This window comes from Mytilus trossulus, chromosome 4 (assembly GCF_036588685.1).
Source record: "Mytilus trossulus isolate FHL-02 chromosome 4, PNRI_Mtr1.1.1.hap1, whole genome shotgun sequence".
NCBI lineage: Eukaryota > Metazoa > Mollusca > Bivalvia > Mytilida > Mytilidae > Mytilus > Mytilus trossulus.
In genome coordinates, this window is record NC_086376.1 from 60,504,071 (window position 1) to 60,528,102 (window position 24,032).

The 24,032-nt window shown below is 33.3% G+C and overlaps 2 protein-coding genes across 2 annotated transcripts in view; both read right to left on the bottom strand.

Moving 5' to 3' along the window:
• Positions 1-376: 376 nt before the first annotated feature.
• Positions 377-4,648, bottom strand: LOC134716712 (uncharacterized). Its single transcript, XM_063579716.1, has 2 exons — positions 3,713-4,648; positions 377-1,455 (listed from the first exon to the last, which is right to left on the bottom strand). Exons 1-2 carry the CDS (start codon positions 4,323-4,325, stop codon positions 377-379), a joined length of 1,692 nt encoding a protein of 563 aa, XP_063435786.1. The 5' UTR covers positions 4,326-4,648.
• A 2,372-nt stretch (positions 4,649-7,020) lies between these two features.
• LOC134715669 (zwei Ig domain protein zig-8-like) overlaps positions 7,021-24,032 on the bottom strand; it is a 48,071-nt gene continuing 31,059 nt past the window's right edge. The window contains exons 2-7 of the mRNA XM_063578005.1: positions 18,502-18,635; positions 16,468-16,681; positions 12,447-12,482; positions 10,553-10,840; positions 9,567-9,590; positions 7,021-8,720 (exon numbers count right to left, since the gene is read on the bottom strand). Coding sequence (XP_063434075.1) covers positions 8,581-8,720; positions 9,567-9,590; positions 10,553-10,840; positions 12,447-12,482; positions 16,468-16,681; positions 18,502-18,635 — 836 coding nt within the window. The 3' untranslated portion in view covers positions 7,021-8,580. The remainder of the gene's footprint in view (positions 8,721-9,566; positions 9,591-10,552; positions 10,841-12,446; positions 12,483-16,467; positions 16,682-18,501; positions 18,636-24,032) is intronic.

The following is a 24,032-nucleotide window of genomic DNA, read 5'->3' on the forward strand; positions in this document are numbered from 1 at the left end:
AATTGAAATACGCGTTTTTTGGCAAAAAACTCAATGACACAAGTTCTGTAAACACAGTGAAATATAAATCCAACATGTATCAGGTGAAAACAGCAACTCTTCGAACGGCTGAATATTCTATGAAATCGGTAAATTCGAATTCAAATAATTGTCACTATATAGATAAGACTTAAAGTTAAAATACATTGTTTCTTCTGCTAAACGTACAAATATAAGTCCAAGTGTATCGCAAGACAAACAGCAACTCTTCGTATGGCTGAATACTTCATAACAAGTATAGTAATAGTAGTTCTGTAATGGTCAACAAGTTCACATTAAAGTTCATTGTCCTTGGTAATCCATTCAAGTTCGATAATGTCCACATATCAAATATCACTCAGGTATTTTTAGACAATGTCAAAGACTTCTGTGCTTTTCGAATAGTGTCATAGGAAATACGAATATAACGACAATAACTGTCTGATGTCCACCGACCAAGTGTTTTGATAAGATGATCTTGAATATTAACGGATCCTGCCGATGTACTGGCACCAATTCTAAAGGAATGACCATTGTATAAGCTTGAGTTGTACCCACAAATATCTAGTACATGTCTTAGACTTCTGATGAAAAAGTCCCGGTCTAAAGCGTTACCATTCTCTTTGACAAACAATGGATCTGAAAAACAAAAAGATGCTTCTCTACCCTTCCTGATTGCAATATACTTTTGGACAGCAGAGAAAGGACAAATGGTATGATCGGATTTGTGAAGCTGTATACTGACACCTTTACGAAAAGGATCTATTTTTGAGGTTTTAAGGTGTAAAATAGCATAAGAATCGAGAATCTCAACATCCGTTACACTTAGATTTACAGTAGAATCAAAATGTTTTGAAACTGTAAATTCACCACATCTAAGAAATCCAAAAAAGGCTACTGTACAGGCCGTTTCTAACATACAATCAGTAAAGGTAGAGAAAACACCTGCTCTAAGAGAATTGCAAATTCTCCCAAGTACCTGAAAAGTAATAGGAAGACGTGGTTTTGAATTATGCTCTCCTTGTATACGTTTGATGGCGCGCATTATCATATTGAGTCTAAGGAGTGTCGATTCATTTGTATAATCAAATGGATGGTCACAGTTACTTTGGATATAATAAAACCGAATTCCACATAAATACAATTTAATGGTTGTATGTAAAAGTCTCAAGTTTTTGTAACAATGTGCGACAAAATAAATCAAAATATCCTCAGAAATCGGAGGCATAGGTTTACCTAACCAGACAACCCCGTTATTAGCCAGAAAAGCAGTATAAGCTCGATATCCAACTTTATACGTCTGAGATGTTCTAGTTGATAACACATGTCGCCATAAATCCGATACTGTAGACTTTAATGCCACATTACTCGTGAGACTGGCGGGCACTTGTGAGGTACTTTGTCCGCTAAAGGTGCAAGTATCTTGAACCGCTCTAGCTGTAAACGAGAAAGAGAGTCACTGATATTATTCTGAACTCCAGGAACGTGTTCGGCGCGAAAACAAAAATTATTTATACAGGCATACAAAGTAAGAGTTCTCATAAGTTTCATTATCAATAAACATCTGGATCGGCCTTTATTAACAATATGTACGGTGGCTTCATTGTCACATCGAAATAAGATTCTTTTAGTTGTCCATGAATGACCCCATAAGATGGCTGCAACGACTATAGGATAGAGTTCTAGAAAAGCCATGGAAAATTTCTTTTCGCATGGATAATTTAAATCATCCGGCCAAGGAGAACAAAACCATTTTCCCTTGAAATAGCCACCATAACCAATGGTAGAAGCCGCATCTGTATATAGTTCGATATCCCTAACACTAGTATAGTCAGAATCATAAAACATATTAATGCCATTCCAGTTTACCAAAAACGAGTACCAAAAACGCAAATCGGTACGACATTCATCGGTCAAATATATTTTGTCTTTGAGATCCTTGACAGTTGTTGATAAAGATATTAGGTATGAGACAAAAGAAAGACCCGGAATTATAACCCGCATAGCAAAATTTAAATGCCCTAACAATTGTAGAAGTTCACGTTTAGTACAAGATTGTCTGTTTAAAAACTTCTTGATAAATTCACTTATGCGACTTGTTTTATCTAAAGGCAAGCGGGTCTCCATCTTTTCCGTATCAAGTATAATACCCAAATATTCGATAACTGTACAAGGGCCTACAACCTTGTGTTTAGCCAGTGGAATATTAAGTCTTTTAAAAAGAGTAGTCATTAATGCCATAGTTCTCTCTGCGCAAGAATCAGGTTTATCTATAGTCAAGAAATCGTCTAAAAGATGAAATATATATTCAATTTTGTAGATATTAGTAGCAATCCAACAAATCGCTCTGGATAAGTTATCGAAAATAATTGGCGAGCTTCTACAACCAAACGCTAGTCTATTAAAGAAAAAGTATTCTTTACACCATTTAATGCAAAATAAATGCCACTGGTCCTTTCTTATACCTAATTGTTGAAAGCGGCCTCTATATCGAACTTTGAACACAATGAAAAACGACCTAATTTTCGTATAACTTTGATCGCATCATCTATTCTGACATACGTCATTGAACAATCTTCCTTACTGATCAAGTCGTTAATACTACAATTATCATCATCGTCATGTGGGGCTGATAAATCCAATATAAGACGCTTTTTCCCGGAGTACTTTCCGACAGCAAGTCCCAAAGGGCTGACTCGATAATAGTTAAACGGTGGAATTTTATACGGACCTGACAAGAAACCTTTTTCACATTCTTTGTTAATAAGTTCCCGCACAGATAAAGGTTGAGAGCGAGCAGAAAAGTTATTCTTACATTCAAGTGTCGGTAAATCAGTACATTTAATCATAGTGTCAAAACCCTCGTTAATACCACTACAAAGATAATTAACAAAATTTATATCTGGATGCGTTTGCAATAAATCACGTAACAAGTTAACATTGATAGGTGAATTTTCGATAACAGGAATTGTTACTAGTCATTTTGTATTTTCGTTGATTGTAGTCGACCCTCTAGAAGATTTGTTCCTTTGAGTATCTTTGTTGCAGTTAAAGGCGGAATGAAAAGCGAAACAAGAACTGCAAATATGAGTTAAAGAACAACCCCGTCTGGCACACCCCCTTGCCGTGTTATAGTTATTGCAGACCTCTTTCCCATCGTGCAAAACTCGTGTTCTGCCCCTCCTATCGACGCGATCGGAAGATGGTCTATTCCTCGGATAAGTACTACGTTCTACTGATTGAGAAGAAAGAGGACAAAAATTTGTTCCGTGATCAATAGCGTAACAAAGTCTACAAACTTCTGGCCTTGCATGAGGTGCTAAAAGCGTAAGAATGTCATTGTCTTTAACTCCCCAGTCAAATTTAACTTTGAAATCGCGAAGTGCAGTTGCAGCTTTGGCAGCAAAAAGCTTATGATATTCGTAAAATTTTTCACCGTAGCTAGATTCAATTTGTAAAATGTTAGCTAAGTAACAATCTAATTCTTCATTGCGTTGAGGAAAAACCCTACACATGACGCGTTTATATTTGCCAAAAGCGCAAACGAACTCTTTAATAGTGAGTGTTCTATGTAGCCGGATATCCTTTTTTCCTGGCAAATTAATTTCAAGACCACTGCTAGTAAGTAAAGTACTAGCTGCCTGAACGGATTCGTAATCTTTCATGAGTAATCCGGCTAAATTAACGTCCCTACCTTCAATAATTTGCTTTTTAAGCGCTGGTGAAATTATATCCAAAAAAGGAACAGATGATGACGGCACTCCGTTAATAGTAGCTGTAGATGTGTTAAGGGTGGGATTTATCCCGCAATCGCTTTCACTAGGAGAAACACCGTACCATTTGTATAATGAAAACACATGCTCATCTGCTGTGTGCGCTTGTTGAAATCTATTTCGTCTTGTATCTTGTATATTCCCGGAAAAATCCGCTGATAAAGAAGTATTAGAATTATTCCTATTGGTGTTAGAATTCATTGAATCCCTTAATCCTATAACAACTTCTGTCAAATTTCCGATCAAAAGTGGAAGCTCATTAGACGAATTACTGGTCACATTAGGTAAAGTTGGCGAGACTTCCTGGTCTTCATTTGACAATTGTTCAGGTTCGGAAACTGATTTGAGATTATCAAAATAAATTTGTTGTAACACTGTTTTACTTAATTTTGAAGTAATGTTTATTCCAATATGTGTCAGTTCTTCCTTGAACTTCTTAACTGTCCAAGACGAACAGTCACTTTCTTGTCTGCTGATTTCAATTGAATCCGGAGAAAACCGACTTGTAGATTTCCTTTTTCTCCGAGAAGCCATAATGTTAAGTAATCCGTAAAAACATTCAAGAGTTAAAAACTAAACTTTGCATATATTTTTGGTAAGACAAGAACTGCTAACGAAACTGATCAAAAGAAGAAGACAGCGTTATCTATCAAAATAATTTCAATAATGATTATTTTAACGCCTATGGTCTGACCGCTATCTGACTGCTAGGCTATAAAATCTCGACGAGACACAGAAACAAAAACAATCACCCGAAAGTCGTTATGGATCATTAAGAGAAGAACTTCTCAAACAAGCAATAAAATGCAGCTGTCGAAACAATTATAAACCAAATTATATGCTATATATTCAAATAATTTAACATTAAAAACGCACTACTTTCTTGTGATTTGCTTTCAGGCCGGGCGAAAAATAGTGATGTTACCCTTAAAGAACATTTGAAAAATATAGGAGTCAGTTTTTATCATTAATCACTACCGATACCAATGGCAAAGCTCAGGCTCCAGAACAATGTATGCTAATTGTAACTTACCAGATTCTTTTGAATGTAACTTGGTTTTGTGAATGACTTATTGCTTTTTGCATTCTACACGATATAATGAACCCTTTCACTCACTCTTGTAAATTGGGATCCCGACTGTCTGATTACCCAGTCAAGTCTTATTTTATTTGACTTATACGAACGAGTACCTACCATACAGTTGTCGGTGCAAGACCAGAAAACGTATATCCCCTGTAGGTTTGTGAATTTTTAAAATGTTTAAAATGAAGTTCCTGATCAAATGGTAAAGATCAAACAAATTAAACTGTCATATTCCTGACTTGGTACAGACATTTTGGATTAAACCTGGATTAAACAGGTAGCATAATCTCTCACATGGATGACAAACGCATCAAATTCCTTTATATTGACAACGATGTGTGAACAAAACAAACAGAAATAATAGGTCAAAATAGGGGTACAGCAGTCGTCATTGTGGTATAATCGTATTTACTGTAAAACAAACAAATTTGTAATAAAGCAGCACAAAACATATAGACAAAGTATATTAGCAAAAAATGAAAGACAAAAATACAATAGCACAATAACATAATAACGGGATGTATAAGTTCAGTGTCACGTCATATGTATCAAAGGAACACAAAAAGGCATAAAGACAAAGAACATTAGCAAAAATGAAACACAAGAATACAAAAATTATCCTAGAACAATCACACAATGACGGGATGTATAAATCCAGAGTCACGTCATATGTATCAAAGAAACACAAAAAAGGCATATAGACAAAACACATTAGTAAAAATGAAAGACAAGAATGCAAAAAATATTAGAACAATAACACAATGAGGGATAAATAAGTCCAGAGTCACGTCTACTGGCTATCACTAAAACCAGACTAAACAGTAAAGTGATGTTTTTAAAGACAAACATGGGAATAATATAACACGTTATTGAACACAATAAGAAAAGTACGGATTGTTAATGGAAGGAACATCATCAATATGACTGAATGGGAAATTAAAGAACTTGCCTTTTTTGATCTTCTTGTTTTTGACAAGTGTCTGAAGGAATTCTGATTCATATGAAAATAAAAAAAAAAGGTCGATAAGGAGAGACGCATAGTTCGTTCCTATAGAAATGCCGGCAATTTGTTGAAAAAGTCTACCTCCAAATTCAACAAACATGGTGTCAATAAGAAACTCCAACATACTGATCACTTGTTCCCTTGTCTAGCAAGTCTTACCATTTTGATCATTAAGTACATACAGTTGTTTTCGAACTTAACCTTATATAATGCACAACATTATTCCTTTTCACCACATATATTATCCAATATATTGCACAGGGTTTATTTAGTTCAACATGAGTCATGGTTTCCCCCCCCCAGTATATATATTTTTTAAACTAAGAGAAATTTAAAAAAAACTAACAGAATAAAATAAAAGCCTGACTTCCAAACACTGGTTTCACATCATCAAAAATTCATCTCCCTATCCTAGTTACAATGTAATGTATTGTAATTAATTAGATGAGTTTTGATGGTAGACATTTTTTTACACATGAAGCCTTAATTAAATATATTCACGCCTTTTCCTAACTCAGACCGATTTAGAGCTTTAAATATATTATAACTATATGTTTTTAGTCGTTAGTTGACCTCTAAATGCCATTTGGTCTTGAGTGTATATCTCATAAAAGTTGCTGTCTCATTGACGTATACCTCTGGACGTATACGTGACATGTTTTTTTTTAATTTGTATTCAATATTCCTGAAAGCCATGGAATGTGTTTCTACGATCGTGACGGTTTTCATTGTATGTATTTATAGATATAAGAAGATGTGGTATGATTGCAAGTGACAACTCTCCATCCAAATAACAATTTGTAAAAGTAACCCTTTAAAGATCAAAGTATGACCTTTAAAACGGACCTATAAAGGGCCCCAATAATGACAGGAAAAACGAGAAACGAGAAACACTTATAAACCACATCAACTATCTATTACCATTGAACATTAGGTTCTTAGTTTATAGAACAGGTGAAAACAAATGCAGCGGGTTTTAAAGTTTTATCTGGCGTCATGTGTGTAGTGTATTGTTTCGAGTAATCTATATTATTTTGTATGATACTTTTCTAAAAATTAAGATTGAACTAATTCAAAGGAATTTGAAGGAATATGGGTTTGATCCCATCATGGAAAAATGCATAGAAAGAAATGAAATTAAAACATGTTTTTGCTTTTATTTGTAGGCAAAGAGGTACAACAGGATCAATAATTTGTCCCCTGAAACTACAAAAGTAGTATAACTCTAGTTCTACTAAAAATCAAGTAAATTGTTTTTGCTAAGCATAGGCCAAAATAATGCAAATATATTGACATAATATTGAGATCTTTTAGACATCTGTAAGATGTTAATTGTCAGATTTATAATAATCCTAAATTTGCGATTTCAAGGACCAAAGCAGTTACCTCGTTATACCTGCTACTTTTCACAATGAAAAACAATACTAGTATACAATAAAATAAAATGATGAAGAGGTATAATCAATTTAACTGAGTGAAAAATAAAACAATAAAACCAACAATATAACAACATCAATTTTTCCTTTTATGTTCTTAGATGGATGATTTTTAAGTTTTTATATTGTCCCATATAGTGTATAATATATAGACAGGATTCTAAAGAAGTATACTGTTTTCTATATGTTTAACCCGGTATCTCTAATGTTTGCAAATTTGTATCCCTAAACAGACAATTTTTCGGCCATCTAATTGTTTTCTGTCAGGCATTTTGCAGAGTCTAAAAAAATATTGAAAAAGGAAATGTACCACGCAAAAAAATTGAAAAAATAAATAAATAAACAAAACATATAGTAAAGATTTTGTTTTAATTTTTTATTGTAACATTTCGAAAAAATAGTCTTCACCATTCTATAAATAAAGTATGTTATGCACTTCTACAAAGTAGACATAAATTTAAGGTAGCCTCTGGGTTGAAGAAAAGCTTGATGACTTTGAAATCGATCATATCTTCCCCATAAAATTAACAACGTTGAATGTACAATGTACAAATCTACTAATTATTGATAACAAAGAACGTTACGACATAAGTAATTTCGTAAAGCAACATTATAATTATCTAGTGTCATTTGTTTTTAAAACATTTTCTGATATTAGAAATAAAAGTACAAGTGAAGTCAACATGTAGCTGAGTCATCCCATAGCTGATTAATTAACAAGAACCCATAATGTTTAAAAATACTTTCTCCTTAAGCCAAATTCTTATTTTGCCTAAGACATACCGTATAGCGGGTTATTTTCGCGGGGTGTAAATTTTCGCTTATTTTCGCGGATAGAACAAAATCGCCAAAATAAATTCCGCCAATTTAAAAGTGTGCATGCAAAGGTAATGTAACAAATGTTGAATCCGCCAAAATAATAACCGCCAAAATATTTCGTATACCTTATTCAATGAAAATCGCGAAATTTTACACCCGCGAAAATAACCCGCTATACGGTAAATTGCAAATTAATTTGTTATTAAGTTCTACGTTTATCACATAAACATCAACAAAGAAATTCTATCATATAAAGTGGTGTGTTTTTGTTGTTGTTGTGGATATTGATGACACACGTGACTGCTGACTTTACTATTTAACAATCGAGTTCTGTCTTTGATCATGTGATGTACAGAATTTATGAATGCTGCTTAGACAATGTCAGAAGCTTCAGACAAGAAGCCAAATAGTGTCATCATGTGACACTTAGATCATAAAAGGTGAAGGTCAAATGAAACTGTCTTTAATCTGCACAAACCACGCGATCAGAATAAAGTATATGATTGGAAAGTTGATAGAAACACATGATGAGGTATTACTTTTCTGACCGGATGTTGACGATTCCCTCCCTAAAGATTCTGAAATAACTGAAAAAGAGAGAAAAAAACCCACACCAAATATTAATACATAACAAACATAGATTTATGATATAACAAATGAAAATGAAATCTCCTTCCTTATGTAGGTTCATGTAAATAATCAATATACAGTTGAAATGAATTAAAATTACTCTCATTTGCTTTTAATACTTAAAGAGTTGTGTGTTCATACTTCCCTTCTTTCCCTTTTCACATATGCTGCTCCAATGTTTAGATATGTTCTCAAAACTTCTGTATATGGCTCGAGGTATATGGTAAATATTTACAAACTTCATAATGTGAAACAAATACAATCTGTATATAAAAATGGAAGCAACTCTTTTTAAATTTCATGCGTTCGAAAAGCGTTCATCAGGAACTCCCAATGCCGAAATTTGAAAGCCAATGATGTATAAGGACCAAACACCTTGAAAAGCTATGAACCAAAAATGACTTAAAAATACAGCTTAATTCATCTCAGGCCAACTTTGCCTGATGGAGTTGAAAGCTAAGTTTCTGGATAATTTCAAAATCTATTAATCGGCAATTTTATAGCAACTCGACGGGTGCCACATGTGGAGCAGATTCTGCTTAACCTTTAAGAGCACTTGACATGGCGTTGCCAAGTTTATTTTCGATTTATGAGTTTGAATGTTCCTCTTGTATCTTTCGCCCCTCTTGTACATAATTTGTAGAAGACACATAACTGTAAAGGTACACTCTCGATGTTAAAATCATTCAAAAGTCAATTCAAGACAAACATAGCAGTCAACACTAATTCATAAAATGGACATCATCGGAATATTATAACATAACATTAAACGTGTAATGCCATACATATATAACTTTACATACCTCTTTTCTTATTATTTGTTTTCACTGAAATATAAGAAAAATACTAAATTTACTGTTTTTTCATTAACATTAACCTATCATTCATAGCTACTAACACTTATGTTTGATTCAAAATAATTTATCTAGTGTTATGGAACTGTTAGACAATTTATTTACATTTAAATTCCATGCGACTTCTTTGGGATGTATCAATGATGGAGTCGTTTATATATCAGTGTACTGTACATTTAATATTTTTTTCTGAGTTCTTACAAAAAAGAAAATCGATGCTGAGAAAAGGTAAATATAACTGTTTTATTTGAGAAGTTGTAACGTAACGGTTTCTAACGTTTGTCTTATAAGCCTCCATCTATGCCTCAAATTTTAAATTATTACTGTAATAACATTAACTAAAAATACGTTTTAATACCATCCTGAAATGACACTTGGAAGCATGTGTTTTAATTCAGTTGCAAATGTTTGCACCTGTCCTCAGTCAGGAATCGGATATACAGTTGTTTTCGTTTGTTTATGTAATTTATACGTCTTTCTCGTTTCTCATTTTTATATAGATTAAACCGTCTGTTTTCCCGTTTGAATGGTTTTACAATAGCATTTTGCGGCTCTTTATAGCGTGTTGTTCGGTGAGAGCCAAGGCTTCGTGTTGAAGGCCGTAAATTGACCTATAATGGTTTACTTATATAAATTGTTATTTGGGTGGAGAATTGTCTCATTGGCACTCACACCACATCTTCCAATATCTATTTATCGCAAAAAGTGCTATTCAGAACTTCTAATATATAAAAGTTTGCTACAAATGATAAAGACAATTAAAACTAAAGTTGTACAAAACACATTTAGTAGGATATCTTTGGAAATATCATTACCTAGCCTAATACACCTTTCTATCAGAATTCGAGTACGTGCTACAGATTGAAAAATTCTACAACATCCGGTATATTGCACTCGTCAACCAAAATGTAATGCTATTTGTGAATTCAACTCACCATCACTGAGAACCGTTATTCTGTATTCCTTTACATATTGATCTGCAGATCTACAAGTATATGTACCGGAACTGGACATGGTGGCCTTCTTTATTTGCAGTGTACTATGTATTGTCTTTGAAACACTTGAAAATCTGTCCTTAATTGAAATTCCTTCTTCAATACTTGACTGTAACAGATACCCATCAAAGAACCAATCAATGCTAGCCACTCCAATGTAGGTGGCGCTGCATTTTATTACCAATGTATCACCTACATGCGTCAGATCAGGACCTGATATCGAAATGACTGAAAAAAGGAAAACTAATGAATTGATTTTGTGTTAAAGATTTATATTGTTTTAACATAATCATACTGAATGAGTCTCAACAGAATAATTTATTATGTGATATACTTGTATGCATGAATATATGTACTGTGGATTCATTAATATTCGTGGGATACCAATTTTCGTGGCATTCGTGGGTTAATGTTAACCACGAAATAAGATATTCAACGAAATAGAAATTTTCTATACGTTGATATGCAGACATTTGAAAAACCACGAAATTAAATATTCACGAAAGCATTATTTTTCCACAATCCACGAAAATTGGTACCCACGAAAATAAATGAATCTACAGTATGTGTTTTGTTATCACAACATTCGGTATTCATCATTACAAACATGGAGCATAACGTATAGCTGTGCATATATTCTTTTCATGTTTTGTGTTCGATAGTTGCTGTTTAATCAATATCATACCCTTGGGAATGTGTATATAAGACAACTAGTCAGTGCTATGGATATTATTATGATGATATTTTTTTCCTGAAACCTAGATACTTTCAGTGCCTGTAAATTTTTTTATGTTTATAAAAGCAGTTGAGTTCACAACAAGCAGACACTTGATACTAAACCCCAAAAGGGAAGGATTGTGCCTGATGTTCATATGATGAAATCATAATCTTACAGTCAGTTTAAGTTACTGCAAGTAGTCTGGTTTTTTTTTTATGTATTATTGTCATTTTGTTTATTTTGTTTGGTTACATCTTCTGACATCAGACTCGGACTTCTCTTGAACTGAATTTTAATGTGCGTATTGTTATATAGAGGTATAGGGGAGGGTTGAGATCTCACAAACATGTTTAACCCCGCCGCATTTTTGCGCCTGTCCCAAGTCAGGAGCCTCTGGCCTTTGTTGGTCTTGTATTATTTTAATTTTAGTTTCTTGTGTACAATTTGGAAATTAGTATGGCGTTCATTATCACTGAACTAGTATATATTTGTTTAGGGGCCAGCTGAAGGACGCCTCCGGGTGCGGGAATTTTTCGCTACATTGAAGACCTGTTTGTGACCTTCTGCTGTTGTTTTTATATTTGGTCGGGTTGTTGTCTCTTTGACACATTCCCCATTTCCATTCTCAATTTTACTTATTTGATAGACTTTGATTTAACATTAGTTCAGTTCATTCATGCGCCATTTACAAAAATATTCCAATGCTCTTTTCAAACTTCATAAGTATTCAAAAGTAATTTAAAAAAAAGGTATTCATTTTTTGCAGATATCCATACTGAAAACAAATGTTAAAGATTTTTCCAAAGATAAAGTTAAACCTCATTTGTAGCTGTCTCAGGCGTACAAGACCAGCGGTACCCTCTTATAGCAGATCAGTTCAATTATTATTTAATCTCTTATTTGCTTTAATGTCTGATATAAACACATGGAAACCCAAATTTACGACAAAGTGATGTCTTGTATTTTGTTGGTTTACTGTTGGTCTACAAACCATAAATGACTGATTAAAATAATGTAAAATTATTAAAAATAGTGCTCATATATAATTTGACAGATTACAGTCATTCTAAAATGTAGACGAATTCTCAGAACAGAAAGATATTTTACAATATATACCTGGTGGAGGTTCTGTCTTGTCTACTTTTGGACGTGCTGAAACGAAAGAATTATTATAAGAAACAAATACATTACTGTAGCGTTGATTTATCGTTAAGAAATAGTACTAAATACAAAGAAGAGGAGAATAAAACAGGCTTTTCTATTGCTCTTCATTTATGTACGCCAACTTCTAGATTTGAAATGTCTATGAGTAATTCAGTCGTGTACAGTCTATCAGTCAATTTTCAGACTTAATCACTGTGGTAAATTCAGGACTGTCCAGACAAACACATCAAACGAACAACTTTCATATATCTACTTGGTACAGACATTTTGTAAATGTAGAAAATTCAGGATTAAACCTGGTTTGTTCGCTAGCTAAAAATCTAACTTGTATGATAGTTGAATATTATTTCATTATGTTTACAACAATTTGTGAACAATACAGTCATCATAGATAAAAATGTAAAAAATAGGGGTATGGCAGTCAACATTGTGTTATAATCTTAATTACAATGAAACAAAAAAAGTCAACAAAGAAACACAAAGAGACATAACATTCGGATTCGAAGTTGATTGCAATCGTACGTGTTGCAATATTCTTTACTTTGAAAGACTTCTTCATTTCAGAACTGTCGTTAATATCCCCCCTCCCGTGAACAGGCATGCTATATAAAGTTTTTATCGGTGTTTGATTTACAAAACAATAGCAATTCACTTGTAAGGGAAGTACGATTAGTGTTTTTTTATTTTCTTCAATAGAAAAGTTTGAACTATGAATAACTAAGTCATGGTTTTATAAATAATCACTGTATATAAACTTATCAAAGATTACATTCATTAATGCTCAGCAGTTTCAGTACTGTTCAAGGACTTTTTAGACAGGTATGCTGTAAAAGTGTAAATGTTAATTACAACTTCTGAAAAAAGTCTGAACCACACATAGACTAAAATGTCTTATTTAATGCAATCAAAAAGTTGAAAATTACTTTTTAGTTTCATGTTCAGTCAATAGACCACTTTCGAGTTCATCCGTTACCGGAAAAAACTCGTCAATTATACGCGCCTTTATCACCGTCATCTGTGCGTTTAAGGGCGTCGTCACTTCCTTACAATGTTGAGCGAGTGGTTGGAAAATTATAATTCTAAATTGTACGAATTATTCGGCAAATTAAATTCTGAAAATAGACAATCAACACTGCTGTCATTAGGGAATTGTCAGTAAGTACCTACAGAGCAACCATTATTTCTAGTTTATCCTGCACAAAAACGATCACTTAGACGCTTGATGAACGTAAATAGTGCAGGGATACAGGCGAGCCCCTCTATCTGGTAAATGACGTCATAAAGGCGTGCATAATTGACGAGTTTCTGCCGGTAACGGATGAACTCGAAAGTGGTCTATTAAAGTCTGTTCACCACAAAATTACCGTTTCCGATATAAATTGGTTTACTAAATATTAGTACACCCTTAATGAACGTTCTCATGAAAGTATCGTGCAGTACCTACATGTATATATACACAAAGTGTTCCAATATGTAAGAAACAGCAAATGCTTGATACAACATCTGAAGAATTATTCGAATCCTTAAAATTTAACTGCGATGTGCTATGACAATTATCCAGTCTACCCATAATCATATAACTGATGAAATTAGTGTGTTGTACTATTTTTAGCAATTAAGTCCATCCCTTTGTACCATTCATTGAATAATAACTCAAATGTAAATGCCGTGCCAACTTTGTCAATAGAAAAAACACTGTCTATCAAGAGATTTATCTCGCAAATCACAGAAGCAATTGCTTTTAAATAAACACAAGATCGTCATCTTGAGAAGATGTGTTTTATAGCACGGGGATTAAAATGAACCAATAAAACATTTGATAACTTCTCCAACCCTATCACGCTTTATTTTGTAAGAAATTCCTTCGATTAGAATTCAGTTAAGTGATCAGCTTTGCCATGTCATTATTCCTCCCACTATTGTGATACTGTGTCGTTTGAGAAATAAAACGGTACATTAAACAATAATACATTAATTCTATTAATGTAATGCTAGGTTAACACCAGTTACACAATAATCCGAAAACGTCACAACAATCCAAGGTCAACACAACCTAAATATTCGAACGTGATGCGTGAGTAACTTTATACTTCTGTTACAGCAACATTTAATTAAAAGGGGGCGCGAGTAACCTTATACTGTTTTGCCAGTGACATTTAATTTAATCTGTAGTATAAAAATATATCATTGTCAACAGGAAGACAAGTCGGTCATACTTTAAATTTGTGATTTTGTTCATTGTCGTATTAATTTTTGTTTCAAACTGTCTTTTTTGTCTATTTATTTCGAAGCTTCAGTTATTTCAAAGGAAATGGTTTTCAAATTCATTTATAACAACTTGGCTCATTGCAGAGAAATACACCCGAGGAAAAAGACAAATACTGCACAAATAGAGACTTTCACCAGAAATATGTATAAATGTAAATCTATGTGTAAATGCTCAGACCCTACACGAATAAACCTGTGTTATTGTTTAATTTATATATACCCCCGTTGGTATTGGTGGGCAAATATTATCCCGATGTTATTGGTCGGCAGTTATATAATGTTCCTGTTATTGGTCGGCAGATATAATGTCTGTGATATATGTCGACGGATATTCATGTTTAATCCTCGTGTTATTGGTCTGCATATATATAATCCCTGTGTTATTGGTCGGCAGATATATAATCCCTGTGTTATTGGTCGGCAGATATATAATCCCGATGTTATTGGTCGGCAGTTATATAATGTTCCTGTTATTGGTCGGCAGATATAATGTCTGTGGTATTTGTCGACGGATATTCATGTTTAATCCCCGTGTTATTGGTCGTCAGATATATAATCCCTGTGTTATTGGTCGGCAGATATATAATCCCTGAGGCTGTGTTATTGGTCGGCAGATATATAATCCCGGTGTAATTTGTCGACGGATATTCATATTTCATCATCGTGTTATTGGTAATCGAATATATTATCCCCTAATTATTTCTTTACAGATATATCATCCATGTGTTATTGCTCTGTGGATATAGAAATTTTATGATACTGATCGGCGAATATGTAATCCTCATTTCTCATTCTGTGGATATATATTCCCAGTGTCATTAATCGGCGATTCTAACATGACGTCCTTCAAACGCTTTTCAAACGGGAAAATACACGCTTCTGATACCGAAAATCATCACAACAAGGAAACGTAGACAAACGATGCTCAAATGTGGTATAAACCCATTTTTTTTTATACATAGAAGACATATAAGTAAATTATCATTAAAATTCATCTAAATACGTTATTAGAAAATAGTTTGAGCATGTCACTTATTCTGGTTGCTCCGTTGTTTACGCTAATCTCAAAGTGCGTTAATTTATAGGAACGGCAAATATTTGCCTCCACATAGAGCGCTTCGATCCAAAACAAATGCCGTTTTTGTCCTATTAGAATCGAAATAATTCATGGGGGCTTGAATATATCTAGATTTTACCACGGGTTGTCCCTTTATGACGATATTTTACCCCTCGCTATCGCTCAGGGTAAAATATTTCTCATAAAGGGCCAACCCGTGGTAAAATAACGATATATTCAAGCCACCATGAATTATTTCTTAATTATATAATGCACGTGTTATAAGTCGACAGATAAAATATTCCCTTTGATATTGCTTGGTTAATACATAATACCCGTGTTGATGTTCAGCGGATAATTCATTAAAACCTCACATGAAAAAGGAATGTTTATAATTAAGATAAAAGAACTAAACACATGACCACTTTTAATATAGGATCTTAGTCAGCATGTCAACCGATTCAAGTAGGACCTCACGTTATCTTAACACTCTAGTTGACAGTATTTTGTAAGCAAATCATTAGAAAGATAACATTGCAGCATTTTTGACGTTAACAACATAGGTACATTCTTTTAATAAAAAGTATAGTTATGTTATGAAATATTTCAAGAGAAAGACATTCAAACAATCCTGGAGTCCAAACTTACATTTAACTCGAAGAAATATATGTTGTCTTATATTTTTATCTTTTGAAGGAACCTGACATTCATATGTCCCCGTATCTCCGAATGTCAAATCATCTATTTTCAAATCCCAGTTATTTCGTTCTGAATTATGGTTTACGGAGAAACGATCATCTTGTGTAAATAACCTTTCACCAACAGTTATAGGACTTTCCTCAGGAAGTTTACGCCAAATAACCTGAAATAATAAATGTTCTAAACAGACGAAAGCAAACTTAATACACAATAATAGACAAACATAAAGCAGTTTGATTTTAGCGACACTTTATGTCCACGCAAAGTTAAATATGCTTTTTTTAGGCTGATTTTGATTTATTGTATGTTCTTTCTGTCTTTATAACGATATCAAAGAGGTTTTTAAGTACCAAACCAACTTGATTGACCCAGTAACTCCAAATCAAGAAACTCGCCAATGCTTAAATTTATCAATAATCTGTTTAAAGGATGTTCGTAGACAGGATTTCTGTTTGTGTCAGATCGTCATCTGTATTTCATTCATGAACATATTGTCCCGATAACTTTAAACGTGTCACATGTTATAGACATTATGCCATTTAAAGAACGGGAATTGGTTATTGAGTATTTGTATTAAAGTTTAAGAGTTGGCATCAATATTGCTTTGATTTCAATTGAGGTGGAATATAGACGTTCAGTTCCGTTTAAATCGCATATGCATGGTATCAAATTTTCTCTCCTGGGTATAATTATATATATAGTCACATATGGTATGTAACATGACGGCAACACTCAATCAAAAGATATGACAAACAGTCACCGGTCTTTTTAAGATTTTTTTCATTTTTTATTACTTTCTCCAATACAAATCAGGAGATGTGGTATCACAACTCCCAAAGACCAAAACACAAAGATGTTTAAAATTGCATGTGCTCTTGATTTCTTCTTATCCTTGAAAGACAATCCTTTAAAAGTTTTATTAAAAAGGAATAACGCACATTTCATATTTTCTTTTTTTTTGGTTACAATATTTAATAATGACACGAAAAAGATAGAAAATGACGTTGTGTTTTTAATCCTGATAGAAAAATGATGGAAGATAACACAAACAGAAGATGGAAAGTCGCGAAAAATAGATAATGATTTGCCAAGTCTTAGAAGAATAGCCTTAAACGAAATGAATATGATTGACGAGAATACATATATTTCCTTAAAACCAAAGGACAACTACGTTTAAAAGTAAGCTTTTATATTTTTGTAATTAAAAATTAAGAAAATCATAATCTGACGCTAATACCGGTTGATATTGATGATGTAAATGTCCACCTCATTTAGTAAATGAAATGGCTGGAAAACAAAATTAACTTAATGGCAATTGACAATTTCTCAAGATTCATAAAAAAATTATCAGCTAATATCTGATAGTCTCATTATTGTAGTCGTCTGGTTGTCGCCCCGTTTCGTGTCAATTTCTATAGTGTAAATTTACATTGCAGTCACACTCTGTGTTTCATTAATAAACATCGATTACATGTCATCACCAAACACATTTGAATTATTAAGGAAATCCGGGCAAACTACAAAACTACATCAGAAGTTCAGATGATCCGATGTCATAATTCTACCATAGACATTTGAAACTATGTATAATTACGTTCTTTTTTACTTTAAAACCAAACATTGACATATCTTTTTGACTTTATGAGACCAATAATTATATGATTATATATGTACATGGTTTTCAAATCTGAGTACCCAAAACCGATGAGTAAACAGTCAAACGCAAAAGTTAACACTCAAAGGCATAGATGTGTTTCCCTCAGATTTGGGTTGAAATCCGGATTGGTTTTTCCTCAATCGGTTTATGATTTTTGAACACCGACATACGTCTGTTGCCTTTATTTGCCGTAGTCAAAGTAAGTACAACTTTTAGGACGATTTGGTTTTCAATATTCTTCAACTTAGTTAATAATGTCATCGATTAAATACATGTCATATGTTAATATCATGTGATCCATCATTAGTGATTGAAGTCTGACTCACGTGTCTGGCACCTAGGTTTTCAATCACACATGATAAATTAGCAGTTGCGCCAACAAAAAAACTTATGTTCCCTGAAGCTGACTTAAACCTGGGTGTTTGGTGTCTTCTTCTGTAACCGTAGTCTGTGTTACGACCTGCAAAATATTTAATTTGATTACTTTCAGGTCTAAGGTTATTTATTTTTGGCGTTCTATATATTGCATGACGGCATTCAGTCTGTATTATAAATATCTTAAAATTTTAAATCTATCAAATCTATAAATATTGCAAATTAAACTATAATGATGCATCCACCAACAATTCCTATTACATGATGTCATATCAAGAGGAAAACTCCATATATAATCATTGTTGGATTTGGTTGGTGAACTCAATATCAAATATTGCTATGTACTTTTTATATCTATTCCAGTTCAGTTTCCATAATATGATAAAAAGATGATAAAAGCAGATGTGACGTATCTTTAATTGTACAGCAACCCCAAGCCACAAATTACCTCAATAAATTAAAGATACAATCATCAACAATAAACAGGTGTCTATACAAAATGTGACGATCTATATAGTATCGAGTCTAAAATAAAGTACATGTATTTACTAAAGTTTTCGTAATTTGTTCAATTTCGTGCCGAGTAACATTTTGTTAGTGTTGTATTTCGATAGGAGTCTTCTGCGCTAAGATAGGTTGTGATTCTCCCAACACGATACATCAGTGAACATCGAGAGTGTGGCACATTCCCAAACTCGACTCATCGGTTGTATATGTCCATCGAAATGGGTTATGTTCAGTTTGAGCTTAAAAGCATATTTATTTACCATGCAAATTATCGGAGTTAAAATATTACATAAAATAATGTGCTCTTTTGGAATAGTTTCTAGCACATTAAGAAAAACAAAATGTGTTTGAATATCAATTAAATGTATACGTTTTACCATCTGATGGATGTTAACAATTCTTATTGTGATATATGCTTTGATATAACCAGCTATAACACTATAAATTGTGTTTGATTAACAAGAGCAGAAACATTGATAAATGTTTGCAAGTAATACTTTGGAATGATTTAGTGTAAAAATTCTTTTGATAAACCGTTGAAACATCTGATCAACTAAATAAAAAAATATATTTTTTAGAAACTACATTCTTTGTTCAGAATTACAGTTCATTTTAATTCGAGAACTGATATTACACACCACATCTAACAGAGTTTACTTTATCAATTTCATGAGTCGACTATGTTTACAGGCAATTTAAGGTAAATACATGTAAATTAAACTATATATCCCATATAACGGATCATTTCAAGTAGCACAATAATTGCCGACATCCACAAAGAATACTTAACATTACAGTAGAATACGAGTTTCAAATATAAATGGATAAAGTATATATCTTTCAAGGTGGAATGACTGCAGTGTCGATATAAAACCAAACACAAGAGGGGTTGGACTGACTGTCGATATAATAACATAAAGAGGAACGAGAAATGACTATCGAGAAGAAGCCATAACAGGAGGGAGGAAATGAAATAATTATCGAGAAGAAGCCATAACAAGAGGGAGGAAATAAAATGACTATCGTGAAGAAGCCATAACAAGAGGGAGGAAATGAAATGACTATCGTGAAGAAGCCATAACAAGAGGGAGGAAATGAAATGATTATCGAGACGAAGTCATAACAAGAGGGAGGACATGAAATGACTATCGAGAAAAAGCCATAACAAGAGGGAGGAAATGAAATGATTATCGAGAAAAAGCCATAACAAGAGGGAGGAAATGAAATGATTATCGAGAAGAAGCCATAACAAGAGGGAGGAAATGAAATGATTATCGAGAAGAAGCCATAGCAAGAGGGAGGAAATGAAATGACTATCGTGAAGAAGCCATAACAAGAGGGAGGAAATGAAATGATTATCGAGAAGAAGCCATAACAAGAGGGAGGAAATGAAATGATTATCGAGAAGAAGCCATAACAAGAGGGAGGAAATGAAATGATTATCGAGAAGAAGCCATAACAAGAGGGAGGAAATGAAATGACTATTGAGAAGAAGCCATAACAAGAGGGAGGAAATGAAATGACTATCGAGAAGAAGCCATAACAAGAGGGAGGAAATGAAATGATTATCGAGAAGAAGCCATAACAAGAGGGAGGAAATGAAATGATTATCGAGAAGAAGCCATAACAAGAGGGAGAAAATGAAATGATTATCGAGAAGAAGCCATAACAAGAGGGAGGAAATGAAATGACTATCGTGAAGAAGCCATAACAAGAGGGAGGAAATGAAATGATTATCGAGACGAAGTCATAACAAGAGGGAGGAAATGAAATGACTATCGAGAAAAAGCCATAACAAGAGGGAGGAAATGAAATGATTATCGAGAAAAAGCCATAACAAGAGGGAGGAAATGAAATGATTATCGAGAAGAAGCCATAACAAGAGGGAGGAAATGAAATGACTATCGTGAAGAAGCCATAACAAGAGGGTGGAAAGGAAATGACTATCGTGAAGAAGCCATAACAAGAGGGAGGAAATGAAATGACTATCGTGAAGAAGCCATAACAAGAGGGAGGAAATGAAATGACTATCGTGAAGAAGCCATAACAAGAGGGAGGAAATGAAATGACTATCGTGAAGAAGCCATAACAAGAGGGAGGAAATGAAATGATTATCGAGAAGAAGCCAGAACAAGAGGGAGGAAATGAAATGATTATCGAGAAGAAGCCATAACAAGAGGGAGGAAATGAAATGACTGTCGAAAGAAAAGCGTTACAAAAGTAAAATAAGATGATTGTACAATAAAAACAAAAGCGAGGTAGGCTGACTGTCTAGATATATTCTTTACATGAAGGAGGTAAAAACTAAATAAACCAAATACAAAAGGAAGATTAATCCACAGTAAATGGGAATTAAACTGAAATTTCGAGAAATGACTGTTGTATTAAAGTCCCACAAGCGGTGATTGAAATTACAGTCGAGACGAAGCCACAACGGGGAGGTAAAATGACTTCGAAAATCAACAAGAGGGACATTCATTTCCTTTTGAGAGAAAGCCCATGAAAAGGAGGATCTTAACAAACTTTAATGTTAAAGCCAACAAAAGAAGAAGGATAACTGACATGCAAATAAAGCTACCACAAGAGAGAGTAAAAAGTACTGTCGAGTAATAGCCCCTACTTGTCAGAGTAAATTACAGTCAAACAAAAACTAACACAATATTGATAACAAACTAATGTTCTTTATCAAGCTTCAGAAAAACGTTAATAGTTATCAAAGGCACCAGACTTAATATTTATTACGTCAGACGCGCGTCAGAGACGCTCAGATAAAAATATTTAGAAAGCCAGACAAGTAAAATGTTGAAAAGCATTGCTGACTCAAAATTCCAAAAGGTTGTGGCCATATACGGTTACGGTTAAAGATAAGGTTTAACACGACATTACATTTTTATAGCTATATGTCTAACGAAGTTGTGCGTGGTACAACAGACATTATTCGAACCTTATAATTAAACTTTTATTCTAAAACCTATTATTTCGACCTATTTTAGAACGTTTATTAGGTGCTCGATATTATGCAACGCCAATGAAAAATTGATTGTGTGTTCACATATATGTCAATATTTTGACGATAATTGATATACTGTTATCGATATATGTCTGTTTTATCGATGGAAGACGTGTTGATGAAGTGTTAATTGAAGTAGATACATTGATCCCTTAATTAGGTTTTTCAGGAATGCGAAAATGACAAGAAAAATTTGTTTAAAAAACATTGCTTAGTGTAGGTGGAAAACATGGAATAGTTCAGTATTCGAACATATCAAGGGCGGGTCAGAACTATATGTTACATTAGTCCGAGGATAAACTGTTATTTATGATCTCTTCCCACAACTCCACAAAAAGGCACATATGAATGAAGAAAAAGCATCAATTTACCAAATACATGCTTATTTATTTATCAAATAAGGACGGCTAAATACCATACAAGGACCATTTTTACCGTGCAATGACATCATTGTACCATGATATGCCATCAATGTACCATTTACTAGACATAGACAATCAAGAATAACCAAAACCATGCAAGGACACCGTTATACCATACCGAAACATCTATTTACCATGCATAAATATCAATTTACCTGCATAAGGACACTCATAAACGATATACCACGCTAGTACATCCATTTTGCATGCAATGAAATCTATTTGTCCGTTAATGACATCAATTCATCGTGCAACAATGACAAGGGAACTATTATCTTAAAATTAAAAAAGTGAACGTTGTATCTAAAATTCAAAAAGGGGACACCAGTTTTAGATTTGAAAAGGAAACAATATATTCTTAAATTAAAAAAGAGAACGTATTAATCGTATGCTTTAAAATATTCGATAGATCACATAACAATACGAACGTATTGTTTTATTTTGAATTTTTAAATGAGTTAAACTGCAGAATCTAATTGTAGATGCACTAATGGCGAACCACTGTGTTGTTTTAGAAAATAAAGACATTTGATTTAGAGCAACGTGTAACACTGATTTAAACAAGATATTTACTAATCAATTGGCACTGTTTTATTAACAGTAAACATGTATTTTCGTGTAAATATATAAACAACGTGTTTACCAGAACATACATTTAGCAATAAAAGAAAAGTTCAACTAAACATTAAATGTATTTTATCAAAATAGTTTATTGCTTATTTGCTAGAATTAACAATTTTATTTTCTAACTAATCTTAATTAAAGCTTGTTTCTTATTTATTCACTTTTTATCATATTGGTATATTACATTTAATTACTACATGTTTTCAAGTATTTTTCTTTGGTTTGTATTCGACATTATCTTTCACTTATCATGGTTCTGTGTGTTAAGTCGATGTGTATTGAAGTTATTGAAATCAATACTTTTCTTACTTCTGACGGTATTGTGTGTTTAACCGATGTCTTTGGTAGTATTCTTTTACTTGAATCCGACATTTCCATTCACTTATCGTGGTACTGTGTGTTTAGTCGATGTGTATTGAAGTTATTGAAACCAATACTTCTCTTACTTCTGACGGTATTTTGTGTTTAACCGATGTCTTTGGTAGTATTCTTTTACTTGAATCCGACATTTCCATTCACTTATCATGGTAATGTGTGTTTAGTCGATGTGTATTGAAGTTATTGAAACCAATACTTCTCTTACTTCTGACGGTATTTTGTGTTTAACCGATGTCTTTGGTAGTATTCTTTTACTTGAATCCGACATTTCCATTCACTTATCATGGTACTGTGTGTTTAGTCGATGTGTATTGAAGTTATCGAAACCAATACTTCTCTTACTTCTGACGGTATTTTGTGTTTAACCGATGTCTTTGGTAGTATTCTTTTACTTGAATCCGACATTTCCATTCACTTATCATGGTAATGTGTGTTTAGTCGATGTGTATTGAAGTTATTGAAACCAATACTTCTCTTACTTCTGACGGTATTTTGTGTTTAACCGATGTCTTTGGTAGTATTCTTTTACTTGAATCCGACA

Bases quoted from the DNA above. Each gene is read 5' to 3' on its own strand.
- LOC134716712 (XM_063579716.1), bottom strand. From the start codon at position 4,325: ATGGCTTCTCGGAGAAAAAGGAAATCTACAAGTCGGTTTTCTCCGGAT. The intron at 1,456-3,712 runs GTAGGGACGTTA...TCTCGTTTACAG, and splicing joins TAAAAAGCAAATTATTGAAG to CTAGAGCGGTTCAAGATACT.